Raw genomic sequence first — 23,846 nt, 5'->3', positions numbered from 1 at the left:
TAGGCTCCACCTCTTCAAGGTTACACCTCCCAATAGCACCAAGCCTCTAACACATGTGCCTTTGGGGGACTTGCAAGATCCAAAAGATATAATGTGTGTGTGTTTCTGTGTGTGTGGGTATTCATGCATGCATGTGCGCCAGAGAAATGCTTCAGAACCACTGGGTCTGGTGAAAAGAGAGTTCACCCATAGAAGGCTAAAATTAGTGTGGGTTAACTTTGTGATGTTATTATTTGGGTTACACAATAAAGAAATAGAAAATGCTTTGACTGGTCTGGGTCCCTTGAAATTTTTTGTCTAATTGCCCAATTTTAAAGACATAGCCTATCTTTTGTAAAGACTATAAAATAAACAAATTAATTACTGGTGGGTACGAGCTAGTTCAAGGTATACCAGTTGTAGCTCATGGATGTGAATGTGCAGTGTCTTCCAAACCTACAAGCTCTTTTTAGTTTCCAATTTTACTTCTTCTGGCTCTAAGCGTCTGAGTTGTGTTTCAGTCGATCATATACTAATACTAATTAAGGTGGAGTTAATTAAAACCAGAATATTTATTAGGCCTTAGGAGCACTGTGAAAAGAAGGAATGTATAAGTAAATATCCTGCAAGCCATAATGCTGACTGACACCTTTGATCCTCTTTCCAGAGAGATGTTTTCCATGATATCGGGAGGGGAATCCTGGACAGTGCATGGCAAGGCTACAATGCTACTCTCTTGGCCTATGGTCAGACTGGCTCTGGAAAAAGCTACTCCATGATTGGATTTGGTGCAAACAAGGGTATTATTCCAAGTGTGTGTGAAGAACTCTTTCAAGCAATTGAGAATCAGGGGAGAAATCAAGAATACCAGGTATGCATTATTCTAGGATACCTTCTTCGAATAATGGCTTTTTTTTTCATTTTGAACACCTTCCCCAAATGAAAGTTAGTAGCATTTCTATTTTAAGATAGTGCATTTTGTGTGTGTGTGTGTGTGTGTGTGTGTGTGTGTGTGTGTGTGCTGGGGTAGTTTTACAGCTAAGCTACATACCCATCCCCAAGGACATGTATTTAAAAAACACTGGGTGTCGTAGAAGCAGACAGAATTGCTAACACTAATAAGGGGTTACTCTTGAGGTTGAATCAACCTTAGCTGATTCAAGTCTATAGTTCCCTTTGCTCTTCTCTTCCACCAGAGTAGTGGCTGTGATCTCCTCTTATTTGCTTTTATTATTTATTTTGAGGCTAGGATGGAACCCAAGGTCTCCTTCATGTAAAGCATTTGCTCTACCACTAAGTTACATCTCCAGCCCCCAAGATGTGACTTTGTTGTTTACTTGTCCCATATAACTTCTTACTTGACCTGGCATAGAAGATCCAATACTAAATTTTAGATTCACTGAAGCTTGGTGACATTTTCAAGGTGCAGTATAACTAGTACCAGGATCAAATTTAAAACATGATAGCAAAACATCAACAAATACCTGTATTCATAGTCTGTGTTTCTGCTTTGTCTAAATGGCAGAAGAGATTAAATTGGTGTTATGAAAATTCAATATTGCATCCTTTTTTATCTTAATTACTCTTCTGAATTTAAACGTAATGTTCAAGTTAGAAAATAGATTACTCATAATCTCTTCAACCCAACTAAATAGCATTAACATTTCAGTGTCTCCAATTTTTTTAATTAAAAGTATTTGAGTAACCCAATCAACAAATGGGCCAAGGACCTGAACAGACACCTCTCAGAGGAGGACATACAATCAATCAACAAGTACATGAAAAAATGCTCACCATCTCTAGCAGTCAGAGAAATGCAAATCAAAACCACCCTAAGATACCATCTCACTCCAGTAAGATTGGCAGCCATTAAGAAATCCAACAACAACAAGTGCTGTCGAGGATGCGGGGAAATGGGTACACTTGTTCATTGTTGGTGGGACTGCAAAATGGTGCAGCCAATTTGGAAAGCAGTATGGAGATTTCTTGGAAAGTTGGGAATGGAACCACCATTTGACCCAGCTATTCCCCTCCTCGGTCTATTCCCTAAAGACCTAACAAGAGCATGCTACAGGGACACTGCTATATCGATGTTCATAGCAGCACAATTCACAATAGCAAGATTGTGGAACCAACCTAGAAGCCCTTCAATAGATGAATGGATTAAAAAAATGTGGCATTTATACACAATGGAGTATTACTCTGCAATAAGAAATGACAAAATCATAGAATTTGGAGGGAAATGGATGGCATTAGAGCAGATTATGCTAAGTGAAGCTAGCCAATCCTTAAAAAACAAATGTCAAATGTCTTCTTTGATATAAGGGGAGTAACCAAGGACAGGGTAGAGACGAAGAGCTGGAGAAGAAGAATAACATTAAACAGGGATGATAGGCGGGAGGGAAAGTGAGAGTTAAGGGAAATTGCATGGAACTGGAAGGTGAGCCTCAGGGTTATACACAATTACATATAAGAGGAAAGGAGGAGTAGGAGAAAAATTATATAAGTGGAAGAAACGATTTATAGTAGAGGGGATGGAGAGAGAGTAGGGGAGGGGAGGGGAGGGGAGGGGTGAGGGGACAGTGGAGAATGGGATAGACAGCAGAATACATCAGTCACTAGAAAGGCAATTTGTAAATCAATGGAAATGTAACTGATGTGACACAGCAATCTGTATACGGGGTAAAAATGGGAGTTCATAACCCACTTGAATCAAACTGTGAAATATGGTATAATAAGAACTATGTAATGTTTTGAACAACCAACAATAAAATAATTAAAAAAAAAAAGATAACATTAAACATCTGAGCTCTCAACAACCTCCTAAAACAAGACTTGCATTCCATTGAGTCTTTGTGATTGTCATTAATAGTTATAATGTCTTTTAAAATGTGTGTGCAAACTTATTGGAGTTGTTTTGAATTCCTTTCTTCTATATCTCAAGTTTAAGCTTTCACAATATTATACGGGTTCTTCTAATAAATATATCAGAAACCTACCATTGAGCTTCACCTGCAATATGCCTTTTTTGATCTGATCCTCTGTAGTTCTATATCTGGCTTATTGAATTTTATTTCTTGACCAGTCTCCTTGTTATGGCCTTTCTTTTCCTTAACACATCAGCAAATCTATTTTGCTTCTATTTTGTTTTTAACATTTTTAAACTGTAATTGGCATAAATAATTCTGCATAAATGTGAAGTGTATAATTAGTACTTTAACATAAATATATATCTCTGAAGCCATCCATCACAATCAAGATGATAAGTATGTTTCTCCCTTCCAGAAGTTTCCTTCTACCTCTCTGTAATCTCCTCCACTTACCTTCCTTCCTCCATAACTAAAGAATGACTTGACTTTTGTCCTTAGTTTAATTTGGATTTTCTAGACCCTTAAATAAATGGAATCATGCAATCTAAAAAAAAAAAAAAAAAAAAAAAAAAAAAGTATTTGAGGGCTGGGGATGTGGCTCAAACAGTAGCGTGCTCGCCTGGCATGTGTGCGGCCTGGGTTCGATCCTCAGCACCACATACAAACAAAGATGTTGTGTCTGCCAATAACTAAAAAATAAATATTAAAAAAAATTCTCTCTCTCTCTCTTTTTTAAAAAAAAGTATTTGAAAATAATGCAAGTATAGTTTAAGAACTCAAATACTCAAGAGAAAGGAAAGTATATGTCCATATAATATTTTTTGTACCTGGAGTTTCTTTACCACTGAGCCACATCTCTAGCAAACCTAAAATTTTAAATTTTTTTTTTATTTTAAGACAGGATCTTGCTAAGTTACTCAGGGCCTCACTAAGTTGCTGAGGCTGGCTTTGTACTTTCGATCCTCCTTCCTCAGCCTTCCAACCGTTGGGATTATAGGTATGTGCCACCACACCCAGCTCCAAATAAAATTTTGAATTTAAATATTCTATAGCACTATATTCACAATTGCCCCAAAGTGGAAATAACCCAAATGTTCATCAGATTATGAATAGATGAATAAAATGTATCTTCACACAATGCATATTATCCAGCTTTAAAAAAGGACATTCTAATGCTTATTACAATAAGGACGACTCTTGAAAATATTATGGTAAGGGAAAAAAAACCACAAAGGTCATAGTGTTTGATTATATTTTTATGAAATGGCCAGAAACAGAAAGTCTCTGCAGGCAGAAAGAAGACTAGAGGTTCCTAGGGGTGGGTGGGGGAGGGGAGACAGTAGAAAATGGGAAATGGTGGTGAAGGACTTCATTGTGGATAAGGGAGGAGGGCAAATTCTAAATATAGGCTGTGGTGATGCTTGCACAATCCTGTGAATAGTCATTCCTGCATTGGTTCCTAGACCACCCACCACAAAACTCCCTTGGATACCAAAATCCCTGAATGCTCATGTAACTTACATAAAATGGCACAGTATTCTCATATAACCTTTGTGCATAATCCCATATACTTTAAATCATCTCTAAATTACTTATAGTGCCTCATACAATATAAATATTGTTATATCGTATTATTTCAGAAATAAGGGGGAAAAGTCTGTACATGTTCAGTACAGATACATTTTTTAAAACTATTTTCAACCTACAATACAGAATCTGAGTTTGGCATGACAACTGTATCCTAAAAACCACTGGATTGAGGGGGCTGTGGCTATGGCTCAGCTGTAGCACACTTGCCTGGCATATATAAGGCACTGAGTTCAATTCTCAGTACTGCATGTAAATAAATAAAATAAAGGTCTATCAACAACTAAAAAAATTTTTAAAAAAGACTGCTTCTATTAAAAAAACCCCAAACCATTGAACACTTCACTTATTTATTATTATTTTTTGTTGGGGGTGCTGGGATTTGAACCCAGGGCACTGAGCTTCTTCCCTAACACCTCATCCATCTTTTTTCTTTTTTTTTTGAGACAGGGTCTTATAAAGCTTCTGAGGCTAACCTTGAATCCTCCTGCCTCAGCTTCCTGAATTCCTGGAATTATAGGTGTGCACCATTGCACCCAGTGGACTATTTGCTTTATTTCTAGTAAAGCTTTATATAGTAATTGGGTTCATAGAAATATACATACATGGAATTCATATTAATTTCATGATCTCTTTCTCTTTCCTCTACTCTACTTGACTTCCTTTTGCTCATCTATTTATCTATATTTGATTGGTTCTTTTTACTTATACATAAAGGTGAAGTTCTCTGTGGTATATTTATATGCATATAACATAATTTTTAAAGAATTCATTCTGCATTGCCTCCTCTTTTCCACTCCACTTCTCTCTCTCCTTCTTCTATGACACTGATCTTCTCTGTATCTTTATGATATCCCATCCTTCCCTCCTCCTTTCTTTTATTTTATTCTAGTGTCCACATATGAGAGAAAATACTTGACCTTTAAGTTTCTAAATCTAACTTATTTCACTTAACATGATTTTCTCCATTTCCATCCAGCAAATGATTTCATTCTTCTTTATGGCTGAGTAGAACTCCACAATTTCTTAATCCACTTATCTATTGACAGGCATCTGGATTGATTCCATAATTTAGCTACTGTGAATTGTACTGCTATAAACATTGAGGTGGCTATATCACTAGAGCATGCTGATTTTAGTCCTTTTGGGAAAATACAGAAGGAGTGGGATAGCTGGGTCCTATGGTGGTTCCATCCCTAGTTTTTTTGAGAAATAACCATAATTTCTACAGTCTTACCAACAATGTACAGTGTACCCTTTTCTCCACATCCTCACCAGTATTTATTATTATTTGTATTCTTGATCACTGCCATTTTGACTGGAGTGAGATGAAATCTTAGTGTAGTTTTGATTTGTATTTCCCTGATTGCTACAGATGTTGAACATTTTTTCATATATTTGTTGGCCATTTGTGTTTTTTCTTTTGAGAATTTTTTGTTTAGTTCTTCTGCCCATTTATTAAGGTTTTTTTTTTGGTGTTAAGTTTTTTGAGTTCTTTATATAGCCTGGATATTAATCCCCTATCAGAGGAGTAGCTGGCAAAGATTCTTTTCCATTCTGTAGGCTCTCTTTATATTCTTAATTGTTTTCTTTGCTGTGCAGAAACTTTTTAATTTATCCCACTTTGATTCTCGGTTTTATTTCTTGTGCTTGGGGGGTTTTGTTAAGGAAGCCAGTGCCAACACCAACACGATGGAGTGTTGACCCTATGTTTTCTTCTAGCAGTTGCAAGGTTTCCTGTTTAATTCTGATTTGATCCATTTCAATTTGACTTTTGTGCAGGATGAGAGATGGGGTTCTAATTTCATTTTTCTACATATAGCTATCCAGTCTTTCCAGCACCATTTGTTAAAAAGGCTTGTCTTTTCTTCAAAATATATTTTTGGCACCTTTGTCAAGTATCGAATAGCTGTAACTGTGAGCAACTTATCATGGAAACCACCATCCTCCTCCATTCTCCTCCCCACTTCTCTATTACTTCCTCAGTTCTCATCTCCAATTCTTTATCTGTGTGCCCTACTATCACCATATTTAAAAATAATGTTGGTTCTTCTCTTCTTAGGAATCAGTTTGGGAGAATATCTACTATTTTCCTACTAGAGTAGTACAGAATTTATCTTGGCCACACGAATGACTCCCACCATGATCTTTCTTTCTCCCATATATTTTTATAGAGTTAAATAACAAAATATGGTTAAATCCATAGTAATTAACATTTTAGCTATGCAAATATTGTCTACTGCATACATCTTTTCTATACTTAATTTTTCTTGGAGTTTTTAAATTTCTTTACCTTTCTTAAAATTATGTCTAGTTTTCTATAAATCTTTGTCTCAGTGCTACAAATTAGTGTCATGGGCCTATTAACAATATTTGCCATCTACTCAATTTATTGGTTCTCTTATTTTTCTTAGATATCCTTCATCAGAAGCTTTCTGTTCTCCTGCTAAGATTTGGAACAGTATTTCTCCAGCTGCTGCAAACCTGCTATTCTGAAACTTCAACATTCTTCTTTGCTGGCTCCCCTGCCTCCTACATACAATACATTCCTCTTTCTTGGTTTACTTTATCCTTTTCCTCAGAAGAGGTGGACCAGGGATATATTCTTTGCAACCTTGACACCGCTGAAAGTATCTTTTCTGACCTCCATGCTTGGTTCAAGTTTACCCAGAATAGCATTCTAGCTAAGGATACTGAAAATATATTTCCATTGTCTTATAAGTTTCAATGTTGTGGCTTAGAAGTCCGCTGTAACTCTGATTCCATTCTTTCTAGATAATCTTTTTGATGGTCAGTTTCTCAGATAGCCTTGAGGATTTTCTTTTTATTCTTAATGTTTTTAATTGTCTTTTCTTATTCTTTATGCTGGACACTCATGGGACCCTTTTCAATGTGGAGATTCCTGTGCTTCAGGAAACCTTTCTAATTTTGTCTATCTTTTAATTTCCTCCACCATTTCTTCTGTTTCTGGAAGTTTTACTTGGGCTTTTAATCTCATGCATTCTAATTCCAATATCTTTTACCACCTAATTCCCTCTTCTTGGCCTTTTGTTCTGCATTCTGGAAGACCTCCTCCCTCCCACCAACTCTTTTCTTTGGGGAGGTGGGCAATGCTGGGGAATGAACTTAGGACCTAGCATATGGTAGGTAAGTGCTGTACCACTGAGCTACATTCCCAGCCCTTAACTCTATTTTAACTTTGCCTCTTATTCATAAATTTAATTTACAAATACTCTTTCTTATTTTCTGATTGTTCCCAGTTAATAGAATACTGTTTTATTTTTTATGGGTGTAATTTTTTTTTCTGAGACTATTAATTATAGGGATTTTAAAAATGCTTTCTACTCTCTGCATTGTTTGTATTCTCTAAGTTTCTCTTTTCTATTTGTTTTCTCTTTCACATTAGAGACTTCTCTTGTCTGCTAACCCCTGGCTATTTGTTCATTTTTACCCAATCACTCTGAACCTAATCATATGCTCTGTGGTCCTGAGACTTCATTGGCAAGACTCATCACTGGGTGACCAAGAGACAAGCCAGGTTTATAATGAGTAGAGCATGGCAAACATCTCTAGACTAGAGCCATTCTGATTCCCCCAATCCTGCTGAAGAGGCTAAAGCTTGGCTAGCAATATTCCAGATCTACAGTAGGGTACAGAATATGTGTTTCCTCTATGAAGAACCTATCCATTATATGTAGATATTAATTCACAATAAGTGGTGAGGCTAGGGAAGAACAGAGTTACTTTAGACAGAGGAGAGTGAAGGGAGGGGAGAGGGTACCAGGGTAGGAAGGATAGTAGAATGAATCAGACATTATTGCCATATATATATATATATATATATATATATATATATATATATGACTATACGACTGGTAGAATTCTATATCATGTACAACCAGAAGAATGAGAAATTATACTGCATTAGATATGATGTATCAAAGTGTATTATACTGTCATGTATAATTTAAAAAATAAAGAAAAAAGAACCTCTACAATAGCATTAAAATTATTTGATAACCCATTGCATGTTGAATAGAGCTTTACTATTTACTATTTAATATTATCTTTTCTTTGTTAGACATTTGAGATATTTATGTGTATATATATGAGTATATATTATATGTAATATAATATGTGTGTGTGTGTATGATTCCCCCCCGCACACACACCCCAAAGATGACGGTTTCAAGAGAACATTTACTTGTGCTCTTCTCTATACAGGTTACATTCAGTATGCTGGAAATTTACAATGAACAGGTAATAAAGATTATGTATTTTCTTTTTAATACTTTTTTCCCCCTTGGTTCTGGGGATTGAACCTGGGGCCTTGTGCATGCTGAGCACTTATTCGACCACTAAGCTACATACCCAGCCCTAGAGATTATATTTTCTCACATACAAACTTTAGTGATTCTTTTTCAGATGAGCCCTTCCCAGCTCTACCCACCTCTCAGCTTCCTCCTAAGGTTTATTTTTGCATGTGCTTTTCTTCCAGTCTCACAGAACTATTCCTCCTTTCCAGAGCATATCCTTTTTCTAGACATCTAGCCTTTCTATGTCTACTTTTCTTGCTTTTTCTGCCCCCAAAGAAACCATTCAACTTCAAGGTCCAGCTTGAATGCCAACTCCTGTCTGTATATTCTGAGGTCATTAGCGTCAATCCAGGTGATGTTGTGTGGGGTCTGCACACTTTATCTGCAAAGGTCTGGAGAATAAATCCTTTAGGCTTTTAGAATCTTACTGTCTCTTGAAAACTACTCAACTCTGTTGTTGTAGAACAATGAGAGCCAGAGACAACTCGGAAATGAGTGGATGCAGCTGTGCACCAATGAAACTATTTAGGGACACTGCAATTTGAATTTCACATCATTCTCATGTGTCATGAAGTATTATTTTTCATTCAGTTTTTCCAACAATTTGAAAATGTGAAACACCAAAAACAGTTGGTGGCCTGAGTTTGCCTCATAGATTGTATGCAGCTTGCTCCCTATGAGAGCAGTATACAGAACATGGTTTCAAATCCCAGCTTTCTCAACTGCTAGCTGGGTTACTTTGGAAGATGACCTTATTTCCAAATTTAGTATAAATTTAGTTTGTTCATTTACAGAGTATATAAGAGATACTAAATTTTAAATTTCTTTTTGGTTGTTGTTAGTTGTACTGGGGCTGGAATCCAGGGTCTTGCACATGTTAAGCATGTGCTCTACCACTGAGCTATATACCTAGCTTCTAAATATCCAGAAAAAAATTTAAATCTTTAGCAAGTGTTCATATGTTTGTTTGTGGTTTTTTTTTTTTTTTGTACCAAGAATTGAACTCAGAGGCTCTTGACCACTGAGCCGCATCCCCAGCCCTATTTTGTATTTTATTTAGAGACAGGGTCTCACTGAGTTGCTTAGTGCCTCACCATCGCTGAGGCTGGCTTTGAATTCATGATCCTCCTGCCTCAGCCTCCTGAGCTGCTGGGATTACAGGTGTGTGCTATCCTGCCCAGCCTACCTTTTTCTTTTGGACTCATTATGTGCAAATATGTAAACAAATTTTTAAAGTATGGTTTTTAAATAATAATTTCCCTATGAGCATCTTTCTATCCTATTGCAGGACTTCACTTTTTTTTTTTTTTTTTTTTTTTTGGTGGTGGTGCTGAGGTGTGGACCCAGGGCCTCACACATGCTAGGCAAGTGCTCCACCATGAGCTACCCAACCCCCAGCCCAGCATAATTATTTGTCTAGAATGGGTGCTCCCAGCATGTTTGCTGAAAGGATAATTGACAAGTATATCTATAATTGTATGTTTCTTATTGGCAGAGACCATATCTTAATAGTTTTTGTGTAACCTCCCAAACTATCCAAAGGCCTCCCCTTATTTCCTTTATTACCAAGATCATAGGGGAAAATGTGGAGAACAGCATCTCCCCATGTTGCTCTCCCTACTGAGACCTATTTATGATGGTAATCTCCCTGGAATTCCGTTTCCTTATCTCTAAAATGAGAAAATTGAACATTCATAGAATATGAGACCCAAGGACATCCCAGAATGTCCAATTTTCTTATCTTAGAGGTCTCATATTCTATGAGTATTTTTCCATTAGATATTTCAACAGCCAAATAAATAAAGTTTATTAAATATCTTTCATGTTCCACATATCATTCTAGACTCTGAAGACAAAGAAAACCTAAGACATGGTCCTTACCTTGGAGAAGTTGAGTGGAATATCGTATACCCACTTCTTCTAAAAGTAACACATGTGCTGTGTGGGTATGAAAAGAGAGAGGCATAGAAGAGGAGGCAGCTACACTCCCCCCCCCCCCCACACACACACAGTTTGTTACTGTCCACAGAGGAGTTAGCCTGGGCTTTGAAGGATATTTATGAGTTTGGTGAAGCAGAGAAGTGAGAGGAGGGCAGGGGTGCAGACAGGGGGACTTTAGGCTTAGGGATCAGCATTTAAAAATCTATTCATGGGCTGGGGATGTGGCTCAAGCCATAGCGCGCTCGCCTGGCATGCGTGCGGCCCGGGTTCGATCCTCAGCATCACATACCAACAAAGATGTTGTGTCCACCAAGAACTAAAAATAAATAAATAAATAAATATTAAAAATCCTTTCTCTCTCTCTCTCTCTCTCTCTCTCTCTCTCTCTCTCTCTCTCTCCTCTTTCACTCTCTCTTTAAAAAAATAAAATAAAAAATAAATAAAAATCTATTCATAGGGCTAGGAGAGTGGCTCAGTGGTTGAACACCCGGCTAGCATGCGTGAGGCCCTGGGTTCTATCCCCAGCAACTCAAAAAGGAAAAAAAAGAAAAGAAAAAAAAACATTAATATGTGAAGTGCATGGCATTTAAGGGAACATTGAGTGTCCCATGTAGACAGAGTGAGCTGCATGGTGGGCAAGAATGGGGGAGGCTTCCTGGGATAAAGCTAAAGAGTTGCCAAACAGTAAAGTGGTTGGTCTAGTAAGTCATTGAGAGTCAACAGGGGTTGGTTTTGATCTTTTTTTAAATTTTTTTTCAGTTGTAGATGAACACAACACCTTTGTTTAATTTATTTATTTTTATGTGGTGCTGAGGATTGAACCCAGTGCCTCACACATGCTAGGCAAATGCTCTACCACTGAGCCACAACCCCAGTCCCTCAACAGAGGTTTTCAATAGGAAAATAAGACCGTCGGATTGGGTTTTAAGCAGAATGTAGCCAGATTTAAAGAAATGCCAAGTAGAGCAGAGAGAGGAGTTAGGAAGCTCTCAGATGCCTGCCTGAATCACGATGGTCTGTATTCATCTCCAGGCAACCTGGAGGGTCCTGGAGCCAGGAGCCGCCCTGTCTCTGGGTCCCGGTACTTTCCATCCAGATAAGCTTATCCTTTTTGCTAGTTAACTTTAGTGGTTCACATATTAAGCCTGAGATGCCACTTCCAAGAATTTATATTACTTGATGGAAATGACATAAAAGGCTTCCTGGCTGAAGCAGAAACTGTCTCTGTGGTGAGGTTTCCTTATCTCTGACCCCTTCTGTCCACTGTTTTGCTTGCCCACACTTCAGTCTGTGATCCCACCTTGACTTTAGGACTTTGAACTACAGATACCACTGCTGGGGGACAGCTTAGAGAGAATGCCATCTGTCTCCCTCATACTAAGAGGGAAAACTGGGAACATGAGGGACTTTCCAAGGATTTTGCAGTTTGGGACACAGAACCAGGACTATGAACCCAGGTGCTTCTGATTTCCAGCCCACTCCTCTCTGCACCTGACATTCCTTCCTCTGGGCTCTCTGGGTCACCTGGCCCTCACAGTGAACCCATGTGCTGCTTTCCAGCTGCAACTTTTTGGAGGGAGAGGCGATGTGAGCTCTGATCTGAGGCCATGGTCAAAGTATGTCATCACACTAATCTCCAATAACAAGAGTTCTCAAATTATCATAGTCTCTTGTTTCATTCAGCAGTGGCAAATGCTGTTTGGATTGAATAAACTTCCCTCCTTAACGAGAAGGTTCAGAAAGGTGGTGTTGTGGGTAGTGTTACAAACCTGCTCTTCTATTGGGTACTTCTTTGCATGTTACTAAGTTCTAATTGTTTTTACTTTTACATATGGTTGTTCTTGTTAAAGTAAGACTTCGGTACTTTTTTTTTTTTTTTTTTGGTACTGGGGATTGGACCCAGGGGTGCTTAACTACCTAGTCACATCCCCGGCCCTTTTTGTATTTTATTTAGAGACAAGGTCCTACTGAGTTGCTTTAGGAAAGGTCCTTCCTAAGTTGCTGAGGCTGGCTTTGAACTTGTGATCCTCCTGCCTCCCCCTCTGAAGCTAACAGGATTAAAAGCATGCAACACTGCACCTGGCTTCATTTTTTATTTTGAGACAGTCTTGCTAAATTGCTGAAGGTCTCACTGAATTACTGAAGCTCGCTTGCAATCCTGCCTCAGTCTCCTGAGTTGCGGGGACTACAGGCATGCACCACAACGCCAGCAGATGATTTGTTTTTATGGTACCCATAAAGGAATTGCTAATCAAATATAAGAGTAAGCAGGATTTGGGGCTGGGGTTGTGGCTCGGTGGTAAAGCTTTTGCCTAGCATGTGTGAGGCACTGGGTTCGGTCCTTAGCACCACATAAAAATTGAACACTACTCATCAGCCCAGCTCCAGTTACACTGTGCACTCAATGAGCATTCCCTGTGTGCTCACTGAGATCTATTTATAAAAAGTTATGGGTCCACCCTGAGGAAATCACAGTCTGGTTGGAGTGCTTAGATACTGGAAAACAATATGGCTTTCTAAAAATCTTTTAAATTAATTTTAAAACTTAGGCTTCTAACTGGGCACAGTGGTGCACACCTGTAATCCCAGTGACTCAGGAGGCTGAAGCAGAAGGATCGCAGGTTTGAGACTAGCCTCAGTAATTTAGTGAGGACCTAAGCAACTTAACAAGACCCTCTCTCAAAATAAAAAATAAATAAATAAATAAAAGGGCTGGGGATGTGGCTCAGTGGTAACATGCCTCTGGGTTCAATAACTAGTACAAAAAAATAGGCTTCTGATTCACTAATTACAACAGGAGTTTCTTTTTTTGGGGGGTGGGAGTGGGGGGGGGTGCCAGGGATTGAACTCAGGGGCACTTGATCACCGAGCCACATCCCCAGCCCTATTTTATATTTTATTTAGAGACAGGGTCTCACTGAGTTGCTTAGTACCTTGGTTTTGCTGAGGCTGGCTTTGAACTCACAATTGTCCTGTCTCAGCCTCCTGAGCTGCTGGGATTACAGGCATGCACCACCGTGCCCAGCAGTTTCTTTCTTCTTGCTTATCCATTTCTCTGTTTTTTACTGAGTTCAATTATGAGGTTGTCTGGTACCCACAGAATTTTTTTTCCCCTCCACTGGGGATTGAACCTGGGGACTCTGCACATACTAGACAAGCACTCTACCACAGAGCTACACCCTCATCTGCACTCTACAGAAATTTAATATTAAATTTATTCATTTATTTATTGAGTTCTTATTACATTGTAGGCATAAATAAAACACTAAAGTAAAGATTCCTGACTAATTGAAGTTTACATTCTTCCCCCGCCCCCCGAAAGATAAGAGATTTGCTGTCTAGAACCAAAAAACCTGGTGGGTTAAAAGTCAGGGAAGACCAACAGCTGGGCTTTTATGTGGAAGGCCTGAAGTCTGTGCCTTGTGAGAATTATGCACAAATTGAAAAGCTGATGGAACAAGGAACAAAAATCAGGACCACAGCTTCGACCAACATGAACACCAGCAGCAGCAGATCCCACATGGTCATCACTATTCAGCTCAAGCAGGTGAGGTTCAGGTGACTATCTGTGTCCTGGTGACCTTAGGGAGGGTCCCGAGTGGCATAATAGGTTTGTGGATACTGTGGGATCCTTCCCAATTTGTCAGGGGTTTGGTACCAGGGATTGAACTCAGAGACACTCAACCACTGAGCCACATCCTCAGCCCTATTTTGTATTTTATTTAGAGACAGGGACTCACTGAGTTGCTTACGCCTCGCCATTGTTGAGGCTGGCTTTGAACTCATGGTCCTCCTGTCTCAGCCTCCTGAGCCACTGGGATTATCCCTCCCAGTTTGATTTATGGATTAAAGTGGCTGCTTCCAACCATAGAATATAGGGTTAGAAGCAGGGAAAAGTGAGGACCTGTTCTTCTACTGCCCACCCCTCACCTTCATACCCGTGCCCCACCCTGTGCTATTGCTCATGGTGGAGTCCTACCACACACCAGATGCTCACAGTGCCCAGAGGACACTGTTAGCTGTTGTTCTTCAAGTACATTTCATGCTGTGAGAAGTGAATTTTGACCCCAAGTTGATCAAGGAGTAAATTGTGAAGATATGACCATGACTCTGTAGTTTATCTTGGAGAACTGTATCAGTAGCAGGTCTATACATCACCAATATAAGGACCAGCAATATCAGATCCATGAGCCTAGGGCCACATACTGAAGTACTTTCTGATACTTGGATTAATTCTTGAAAACCAGGTAATCCATGTACCACATAACTTTCTACTTACTAAAGCCCACTAAAGTGGGCTTTTCTCCTCTGTACTCCTAGCTGGGCATCAGGGACTGATATGTACAATATCCTTAGTTTGATCTAGAAATGGCAATTCACAAGTGTTGGGGGAACACTGTAGTTAACTATGATTGTACCAATTCTACCCTGTAAGCCACAGTACTAGTAATAGATAAAGTAAGCATCAATGAAAATCATCTTGTGCTCAGCCATGATTGGTGGACAAACACTGGATCACGCAGAAGTCTGACTTTTTTATTGACCAGCTCTATCACTGGGAGAAATAATCTCCCTAACCCTCAGTTTCTTCTTCTGTAAAATAGGATGCATAGCTCTCCTCCCACAAAAGTTGGGAGACTTGAACGAGATAATACATTTTAAAGAACTTTGTAAAAACATTTTTTTTTGAACCAGGGTTTGGACCCAGGGACACTCAACCCCTGAGCCACATCCCCAGCCCTTTTTAATATTTTATTTAGAGACAGTGTCTTGCTGAGTTGCCTAGGGCCTTGATGAGTTGCTTAGGGCCTCACTAAGTTGCTGAGGCTGGCTTTGAACCCACAATCCTCCTGCCTCAGCCTCCCAAGCTGCTGGGGTTACAGGTGTGCTGAACTTTGTAAACTTTTAAGGGTTAGTCACTTGATTTTACAATATTAGTAAAATTCACAAACTTCTTACATGGTTTGCCCTGCTAATTATTTGACTTCATATTTTAGGGGCAAAAGAAGAAATCAGCCACAAATAAACAAGTGAAGAGATTTAGAGCCCTGCTCTTCAGTGGGGTCTGCAGTAACAGGAACACCTCACAGTCCATGCTGGGCTTGTGTTAGGACCTTTGCATCTATTACCTTGAACCCCTATGACATCTCAATAATGTGCTACTGTCACCACATTACAGGTTAAGTGCATGTCACCAGCAAGAGAATCTGTAGGATTCTAAAATGGAGGTTCGTTCCACTCTAAGACCACACAATCCTGAACAATTACTTATTTTGCACTTCCCCAGTATTTTACATTTTTAAATCTCAATGACCATGGATACTCCAGAGCAATCATTGATGTCTAGTATTTCCTCAGAAAAGAGCTTTGCAGTAATGGGAAGGGACCAGTGAGAAGCCTGGGCCTGGTCATGCTGCTGTAAAGAGGATGGTGCTGTGAATGGCTGATTAATTTCATTTTGTTGCTTTTTTTTTTTTTTTTTTTTGAGTTTGAAATACAATCCCAAGAACCATTTGAGCACGTGGAAGAGGCTGGGCACTCTAACAGCATGGCCTGTGTGTGTTCCTACAGGTTTTCCTAGACAAAGCCCTCACCAAACAATCCAGCATTAATCTGGTAGATTTAGCTGGAAGTGAAAGGCAGAGATCTTCAGGAGCTGAAGGGGACAGACTGAAAGAAGGATCACGGGTTAACTTAAGTTTAACCAGTTTAGGAAACGTTATCAGGTACGTAGCCAGGGTACAGAGATCTGTGCCATAAACATTTTTTACATATGAAAAAGCAGAGGCTGGGGCGTGTGGCTCAGTGGTAGAGCCCCGCTTATCAGGTGCCCTCTGGGTTCAGCCCCCAGCACCAGAACAAAGCCATGAATAGAAGGAAAAATTAGTTACAACCCTGGGTCATGATTCATTGTTTTAGTCAACTTTTTACTGCTACGACCAGAAGGCCTGACAAGAAGTTTATTGGGGGGCTGGGGATGTGGCTCCAGCGGTAGCGCGCTCGCCTGGCATGCGTGCGGCCAGGGTTCGATCCTCAGCACCACATACAAACAAAGATGTTGTGTCTGTCGAAAACTAAAAAAAGATAAATATTAAAATTCTCTAAAAAAAATTAAAAAAAAGAAGTTTATCTGGTGCTCGTGTTTCAGAGGTTTCAGTGCACAGACAGCTGACTCCATTGCTCTTGGCCTGAGAGCAGTTATGGCAGAAGAGTGTGGAAGAGGAAAGCAGATCAGGACATGGCACCAGGAAGCAGAAAGAGCAAGCTCAATATAAATCCCAAGGGCACACCCCCAGGCACCACCACCTGCCTACAGTCACTGCCCAATTAATCCATACTAGTGGATTAAGCCGTGGATTAGGTCACACCTCATAACCCAATCATTTTGCCTTGGGATGTTCTTGCGTGTCTCACACATGAGCCTTTGGGGGACACCTCATATCTAAACCATGACACTCAGCGTCATCACTAGCTCACACCTGGTCCTCCTGTATGTAACAAAAATACTAACAACACTACAAACCCCAAGAACTAGTCGGCACAGGATTCTTCTCCTGGTCTCCACTACTTGAATTTTATGTTCTCTGTCTCATCCTTCCTCTCTTCTTATTTTATCGTATTTAAATTCTATGGCTTAGTGACCAAAAGATAAGCTGCTTTAATGTCTTCTGTGGCTTGCTTTTAAAAGATTTCTTATTAAGGCAAAAACCATAGTACACAAATCTTAAATCTCAATTCATGTATAGAACATGTGTACACACATACACACACACACACACACACACACACACTCCTGTGTAATTATCACTGTTGTGGTTTGAATCTGAAATATCTTCCAAAGCTCTTGTGTTGAAGGTAGCAATGTTCAGAGGTGGGACCTTTAGGGGCTGATTGGTTCCTGAGGGTTCTGACTTCATCAATGGATTAATCCACTTAGGGGTTCATAGTTCAATGGTCTTAATGGAGGTGATGGAAACTTTAGGAGATGAGGACTATTGGAAAGAAGTTAGGCCATTGGGGGCTTGCCTTTGAAGGGTATATTTTGTCTCCAACTCTCTCTGCTTCCTGGCCACCATGAGGTGAACAACTTCTCCGCCACATAGCTGCCTGTCATGTTTCACTTTGCCATGGCTCCAAAGCAATGTGACTAAATAACCATAGACTGAAACCTCTGAAACCGTGAGCCAAATAAACCTTTCTTGCTTTATTTTTCTCTGGTATTTTGTCACAGTAATGGAAAACTAACAGAACCACCCAGATGAAAATGCAAAGCATTTCAAAACCCCAAAGTCTTCCTTTATGTCCCTTCCTTCTAGTAGAAATTGGCCTTTGTCATCAGATTAGTTTTGCCTAATTTTCTTGATTCTTATATAAATGAGACCATTTATGAGGTCCCTTTCTTGTGTATCTGACCTCTTTTACTAAGGATTGTGTTTCTGAGATAATACAAATTTTCTGCATGTAGTAGTTATTCGTTTCATTGCTCTATAGTCTTTCATTGTGTGAATATATCACAATTTATCTATCTATTCTCCTGTTGATGGATAGTTTGTTTTTAGGTTTCGGTTATTATTGATAAAGTTGCCATGAACATTCTTGTACATAGTAATTTGGAAAAATAATCACTCATTTCTTTTGGGTATATACTGAGGAGAATTTCAGGAACTTACTTTTAGATTCAGCTTTTTGGGGGGCAGTGCTTCTGGGGAAAAACTCGAGGTATCTTGTATACTAAGCAAATGCTCTACTATTGAACTATAGCCCCAGCCCTAGACTCAACATTATTAACAATTCCTAACCATGTTATGTGTTCCTAGTTAGTTTTTTTCTATTCTATTCTTTCATGAAACTTCATGAGATTCATTCAGGTTGTTGAATGTAGCTTAGTCTCCTATTGAATGGCATTTTGGTCATTTCCAGTTTGGTTTTGCTATGACAATCAGTGCTACCATGACCATTCCTATACAAATCATTGGGTACTAATATGTTCACATTTCTTTTGAGTATAGACAAAGAATTGAAATTGTTGGGTTATAAGGTGTGCAAATACCTAATTTTATAAGATGATGACAAATATTTTTCCAGAGTGGTTGGATCAATTTTATGCCCAATAGGAATGTATAATGTATCCTCTTGATTCACATCTTTTCTAAGGCTTGACATTGTCAGATTTCTCAGTATTTACCAATGAAGTTGGTGTAAATGTTTTTTATTGTGGTCTTGATGTTTCTGGTTACTAGCAAGTTTGGGCATCACTTAATAAGTTTATTAACAATATGCTTCCTCTTGAAATGCCTATTCTTATTTTTTTCATTGTTTTATTGAGTTATTTTCTTTTTATTGATTTGCATTTATTCTTTTCATATTTTATTATCTTTTTCAGGCATATGTATTGTCAATATCTTCTCCAAGTTATAGGTTTTTAATTTTCTTACAGTGTGTATTGATGAACATTATGATTATGGCCAGGCGTGGTGGTGCATGCCTGTAATCTCAGCAGCTCCTGGGGCTGATGCAGGTGGATTGTGAGTTCAAAGCCAGCCTCAGCAAAAGCGAGGTGCTAAGCAACTCAGTGAGATCCTGTCTCTAAATAAAATACAAAACAGGGCTGGGGATGTGGCTCAGTGGTTGAGTGCCCCTGAGTTCAATCCCTGGTACCTCCCGCCCCCACCCCAAATTTTAGATGTAGATGGGTAGAATTTTCTTTCAAATCATTAAGGATGTCATTCTATTTTTTTTTTAAACTGGTTGCCCTATGGCTGTTACCCTAACTGCACTAAAACACTTTATTTTTGGTGATCTCCAATTTGACCATGTTGTATATGAGTGAAGATTTCCATCCTAATTGGGATTCCTTGGACTTCACATCTCAGTGGATTCGTGATTTTCATCATTTCTGGAAAATTCTCAGCCATTAACTCATACACTTGTTCTGCCCGTTTCTTTCCCCTTTTCTCTTTCAGAACTTCAGTTAGCTGTTTGGATCCCCTCACTCTGTCACCCATGGTCCTTAACCTTTCCCTTGTTTCCTGTCACTAAGGCGCTGGACCACAATCTAGATTGCTTCTTGTGAGCTCTCTAATTCACTAATTCCAACTACAGCACTGTCTAATTTGCTATTAAACATGCCCATGGTGTTTTTAATATCAATTGTTCTTGTTTTTTAAAGATCAGTTTGTTTTTTTTCCAACTTTCCTGTGTTGATTTTCTCTTTCTTTCTTTTATTTATTTTTTTGAGACAGGGTCTCCCCTCAGGTTCCCCCAGCTGAGCTTGAACTTGGTATCCTCCAGCCTCAGCCTCCCAAGTAGCTTTGTGCTATATTAATTTTGTAGATTTCTTTTTCTCTTCTTGTGATTATAATTTCTTACAAATTTCCTCCCTCCTATTTTCACTCCCCTCGATGCCATCCCCTTGAGACAGAATCCTCATGATATTGCCCAGGCTGGCTTTGAACTCCTGAGCTCAAGTGATCCCCTCAGACACCTGAGTAGGTGTGCACCACCACACTGGCTCAATGATGCTTTCTTTGTTGTCCCCTGGAGTTGGGTGGGGACTTGTCTTTCCCTCTCACCCTAAGGCTGCAGTCATAGCAGGGCCTCCCTCAAGGATCTTAAGGTAGTAGGAGAGAAAAGGACTTCGGACCACTTCCCAAACCTGTCCTCCCCCTGCCCAGCTGTCCTCATTTTCCTTCTCTTTATACACATTGACAATAAAAGCCTGCAGTCTCTTCAGCCTAAAGGGGGTTGGTTTCTCAGGCCTGGGCCTCCCTTTCTCTGTTATGCTTTCTGGAGAGCTGACTCTGGACAGGGACTCAGTGGCTCGTGCACATTAGCTCTCTTGCTTCTGCATCTTTGTTCACAAGGTATCTCTACTCTTAGGTATTATCATCAGATTTGTGGAGCCAAAGGGGATTTGAATGAGGACTTTTCTGAATTATCCCTAGGGATAATTTTTTTTTAACTTCTTGATACCTTTTTTTAATTCACTGGGTGTTTTTGTTTGTTTGTTTGTTTGTTTGTTTTTGCATTCAGTGCTCTGGCTGATGCAGCCATTGGGAAGAAAGTCTTGCACATTCCCTACAGAGATTCTGTACTGACCAAACTGCTCCAGTCAGCTCTGGGTGGGAACAGCAGAACTACTTTGGTAAAATCACCTTCTTACAACATTTTAGCCTGATTCAGCTATTATTGTTATCATCGTTATCGTTATTGTTATTGTGATTAAAATTATTCTCAGTACCTTCATAATATAGCACCTGACCCACAGCATGGACTAACATATGACTTTTGGTGCAATCTTCAATAAAGCTTCTATATTACTAATCTTATTTATTTATTTATTTATTTATTTATTTATTTATTTATTTATTTATTTATTTGGTACCAGGGATTGAACCCAGGGGCACTTAGCCACTGAGCCAATCCCCAGCCCATTATTTTTTGAGACAGCATCTTGCTAAGTGCCTAGGGTCTTTGCTAAGTTGCTAGGGCTAACTTTGAACTTGTGATCCTCCTGCCTCAACCTCCCAAGCTGCTGTGATTATAGGCATGTGCCACTGCACTTGGCTGCACTAACTTTTCTTATTTAATTTTTTCTGTAGTTTTCAGGTTTTCTATAAGGAACATACATGATTTTTTGTTTTGTTGTTTTTGTAATGCTGAGGTTGGAACCCAGGACTTTGCATTTGCTAAGAACTCTACCATAGAGCTGCACTCCCAGCCCAGGACATGTATTACTATTACTATCAGGAAAAAAAAAAACCAAAAAACAATGAATACAATTTAGAAAGTAACAGTTGCGATGTCGTGATATTCTCAAGCAGCAGTCATTGTGTGGTGAGGTTGGAAATTTTCATTCGACTGTGATAGTCACAGGGCAGACTCACAATCTGGAAAGCAGCTGAATCTGTCATGTTAGCAAAGATGCCAGACAGCACAGCATGTTTGCCATGTGGGTGGGACATGAAATGTGTTAAAATCAGGGCTCGATGCTCTTCTGCTGCAGAGGGGGCAAACCTAGGTGAACTCTGCCTCCTGTAGGGTCCTGCTTTGGAGAGAAATGCTCCTACTGGGACCTGGGACCAGACCTCTCCCCAAAATTTACAATATAAACATCCTTCCATTTTTATCACTTAATCTAGCCCATTTTTATTATTTATTTATCCTTTTTTTTTTTTTTTTTTTTTTTTTTTTTTTGCAGGACTGGGAAGTAGAACCCAGGGTCTCATGTGCTAGGCAAGTGCTATGTCACTAGGCTACACCCTCAGCCCTTATCTAATTTTAAATATTTAATTTTAATGATTTTCTAGTTACCAGTTACCTGTGGGCCTCAATGGGACATCCTCCAAGAACCTAGAATAAGACAATGTACATAGAAGCTGGGGATGTTGCTCAGGGGAAGAGTGCTCATCTAGCATGTCCAAGCCCTGGTGTTCAATCCCCAGCACTGCAAAAATACAAAGGAAAACAAAAACCAAAGACATAAGACATCCTCTGAATGTTGACTGCAAACTAAAATTCAACACATCTGTGTGTACAAAATTTCCTGAGAATGAGACCAACAGGACGACGTCTACATGTGCAGATCTTCAAGGTTAGATCTGCACCGTTTATAAGGACACAAAGACTGTCTGAAGGTATCACAGTGAGGTTTGTTTGTTTTAGGGTTGGGGATGGAACCCTGGCCTCGTCCACGGAGCCACACCTACTTTCTCCATTATAGTGTGGGAGGAGGAGGTGAGAGGTGGTCATTGATCATCTCAGGAAGCAAATAAAACACAGAATCTGAAAGGTCCACCTCTAAGCTCTAAACTCTCCATGGTACCAGTCCCATTTGCAGCATGGATATCCTAAAACCTCATTTCTTTCATGTCTAAAGTGGAGAAAATAACAATAGCCACCAGAGAATAGTGCTGTGATGGTTAAATGAGGTGATACAAATGAACCCGCTTTAAACGCTATAACTTTTCCAGGTGCAGTGGTGTGCACCTGTAATCTCAGAGACTCAGGAGGCTGAGAAGGAGAATCACAAGTTGGAGGCCAACCGGAACAATTAAAGGAGCCTCTTGTCTCAAAATAAAAAAGGCTGGGAGTGTAGCTCAGTGGTAAAGCACTCCTGGGTTCAGTGCCCAGGACCAAAAAATAAATAAATATATATTTAAAAAATAAAAAGGACTGTGGAGGTAAGCATCCCCAGAGTCAATCCCAAGTATCAAAAAAAAAAAAAAAAAAAAAAAGAAAAAAAAAAGAAAGAAAAGAAAAAGATAAAGAAAGAAAGAAATCAGTCCTTAAATCTCCCAGGTGAGTTAATACTCCAAGAACTGCAAGTTCAAGGCTAGCCTCTGCAATTTAGCAAATCCCTGTTTTTCAACTCAAAAACAAAAAGGGCTGGGAATGTAGCTCAGGGATAGAGCACTTGCCTTACGTGTGCAAGACCCTGGGCTTAATCTCCGGTAACATACACACACAAGCTATAAAGATAAACTATACAGGATTATTCACCAGTCTCTTAATGCTCTGGATCCTGAGCTTCCAGGTCCTCAGACTATGTTCTGTCTCTGTGGTCACCCTCAGTGACAGCACCTATCTCCAAATCGTCAAAATGAAAAGTATTTTCCAAATTCTAGAACAATTAAACCAAAGTCAATAGCCAGACTTGAAACCATACAAAAATGGCTGTTTGTGTGATGCTGCCCACTGGGAATTTTGTCTTGCTGTCAATAGAAATGAAACTGAGTCACACATATGAATATGTAGGCCTTTTGGGATCCACAACTTAGGCAGGGAGATACAGCTCCAGCTCCAACAAGAAAATGTCAGGCTGGCTCCCTGAAACAAGCAGGAACTCGTTTTTTGGAGTGCTTGCAGGAATGGGCTGGGGTTTAGGAATGTTAGTGGCTTTAGGTGCACTTGGCCCTGTGAGGGCATTTTCTGTTGGCATCATTGCCCTGATGAATTAAGTGAAAGTACCCTGGCTTCAGGGTGCGTCTTCAGGATGGATAAATGGGGAGTGAAAGTGGGAACTTTGAATGTCTGTCTGGCTGTGAGCCAAGACTAGGCTTGCATTAGCCCTTTGTCCCTATCATCTCACAGGGACAGGCAAATCCTAGTGATCTCGAAATGCTTTCAACAATCATTCAAACCTTGAGAAAAT

General features: G+C 39.5%; 1 protein-coding gene across 1 annotated transcript in view; it reads left to right on the top strand.

Annotated features, from left to right (window-relative positions):
• The window catches only part of LOC308651284 (kinesin-like protein KIF28P), a gene marked incomplete at its 3' end in the record, with an annotated part of 81,321 nt that overhangs the window by 34,740 nt on the left and 22,735 nt on the right, over nt 1–23,846 (top strand). The window contains exons 3-7 of the mRNA XM_081298207.1: nt 647–850; nt 8,661–8,696; nt 14,016–14,240; nt 16,265–16,419; nt 20,726–20,837. Of these exons, the coding sequence (XP_081154333.1) occupies nt 647–850; nt 8,661–8,696; nt 14,016–14,240; nt 16,265–16,419; nt 20,726–20,837 (732 nt within the window). The remainder of the gene's footprint in view (nt 1–646; nt 851–8,660; nt 8,697–14,015; nt 14,241–16,264; nt 16,420–20,725; nt 20,838–23,846) is intronic.

The sequence above is a fragment of the Spermophilus citellus genome (genome assembly GCF_964194105.1).
Source record: "Spermophilus citellus genome assembly, chromosome: 6".
In the NCBI taxonomy this organism is placed as follows: domain Eukaryota; kingdom Metazoa; phylum Chordata; class Mammalia; order Rodentia; family Sciuridae; genus Spermophilus; species Spermophilus citellus.
This window is presented reverse-complemented; position numbering and strand designations above follow the sequence as displayed.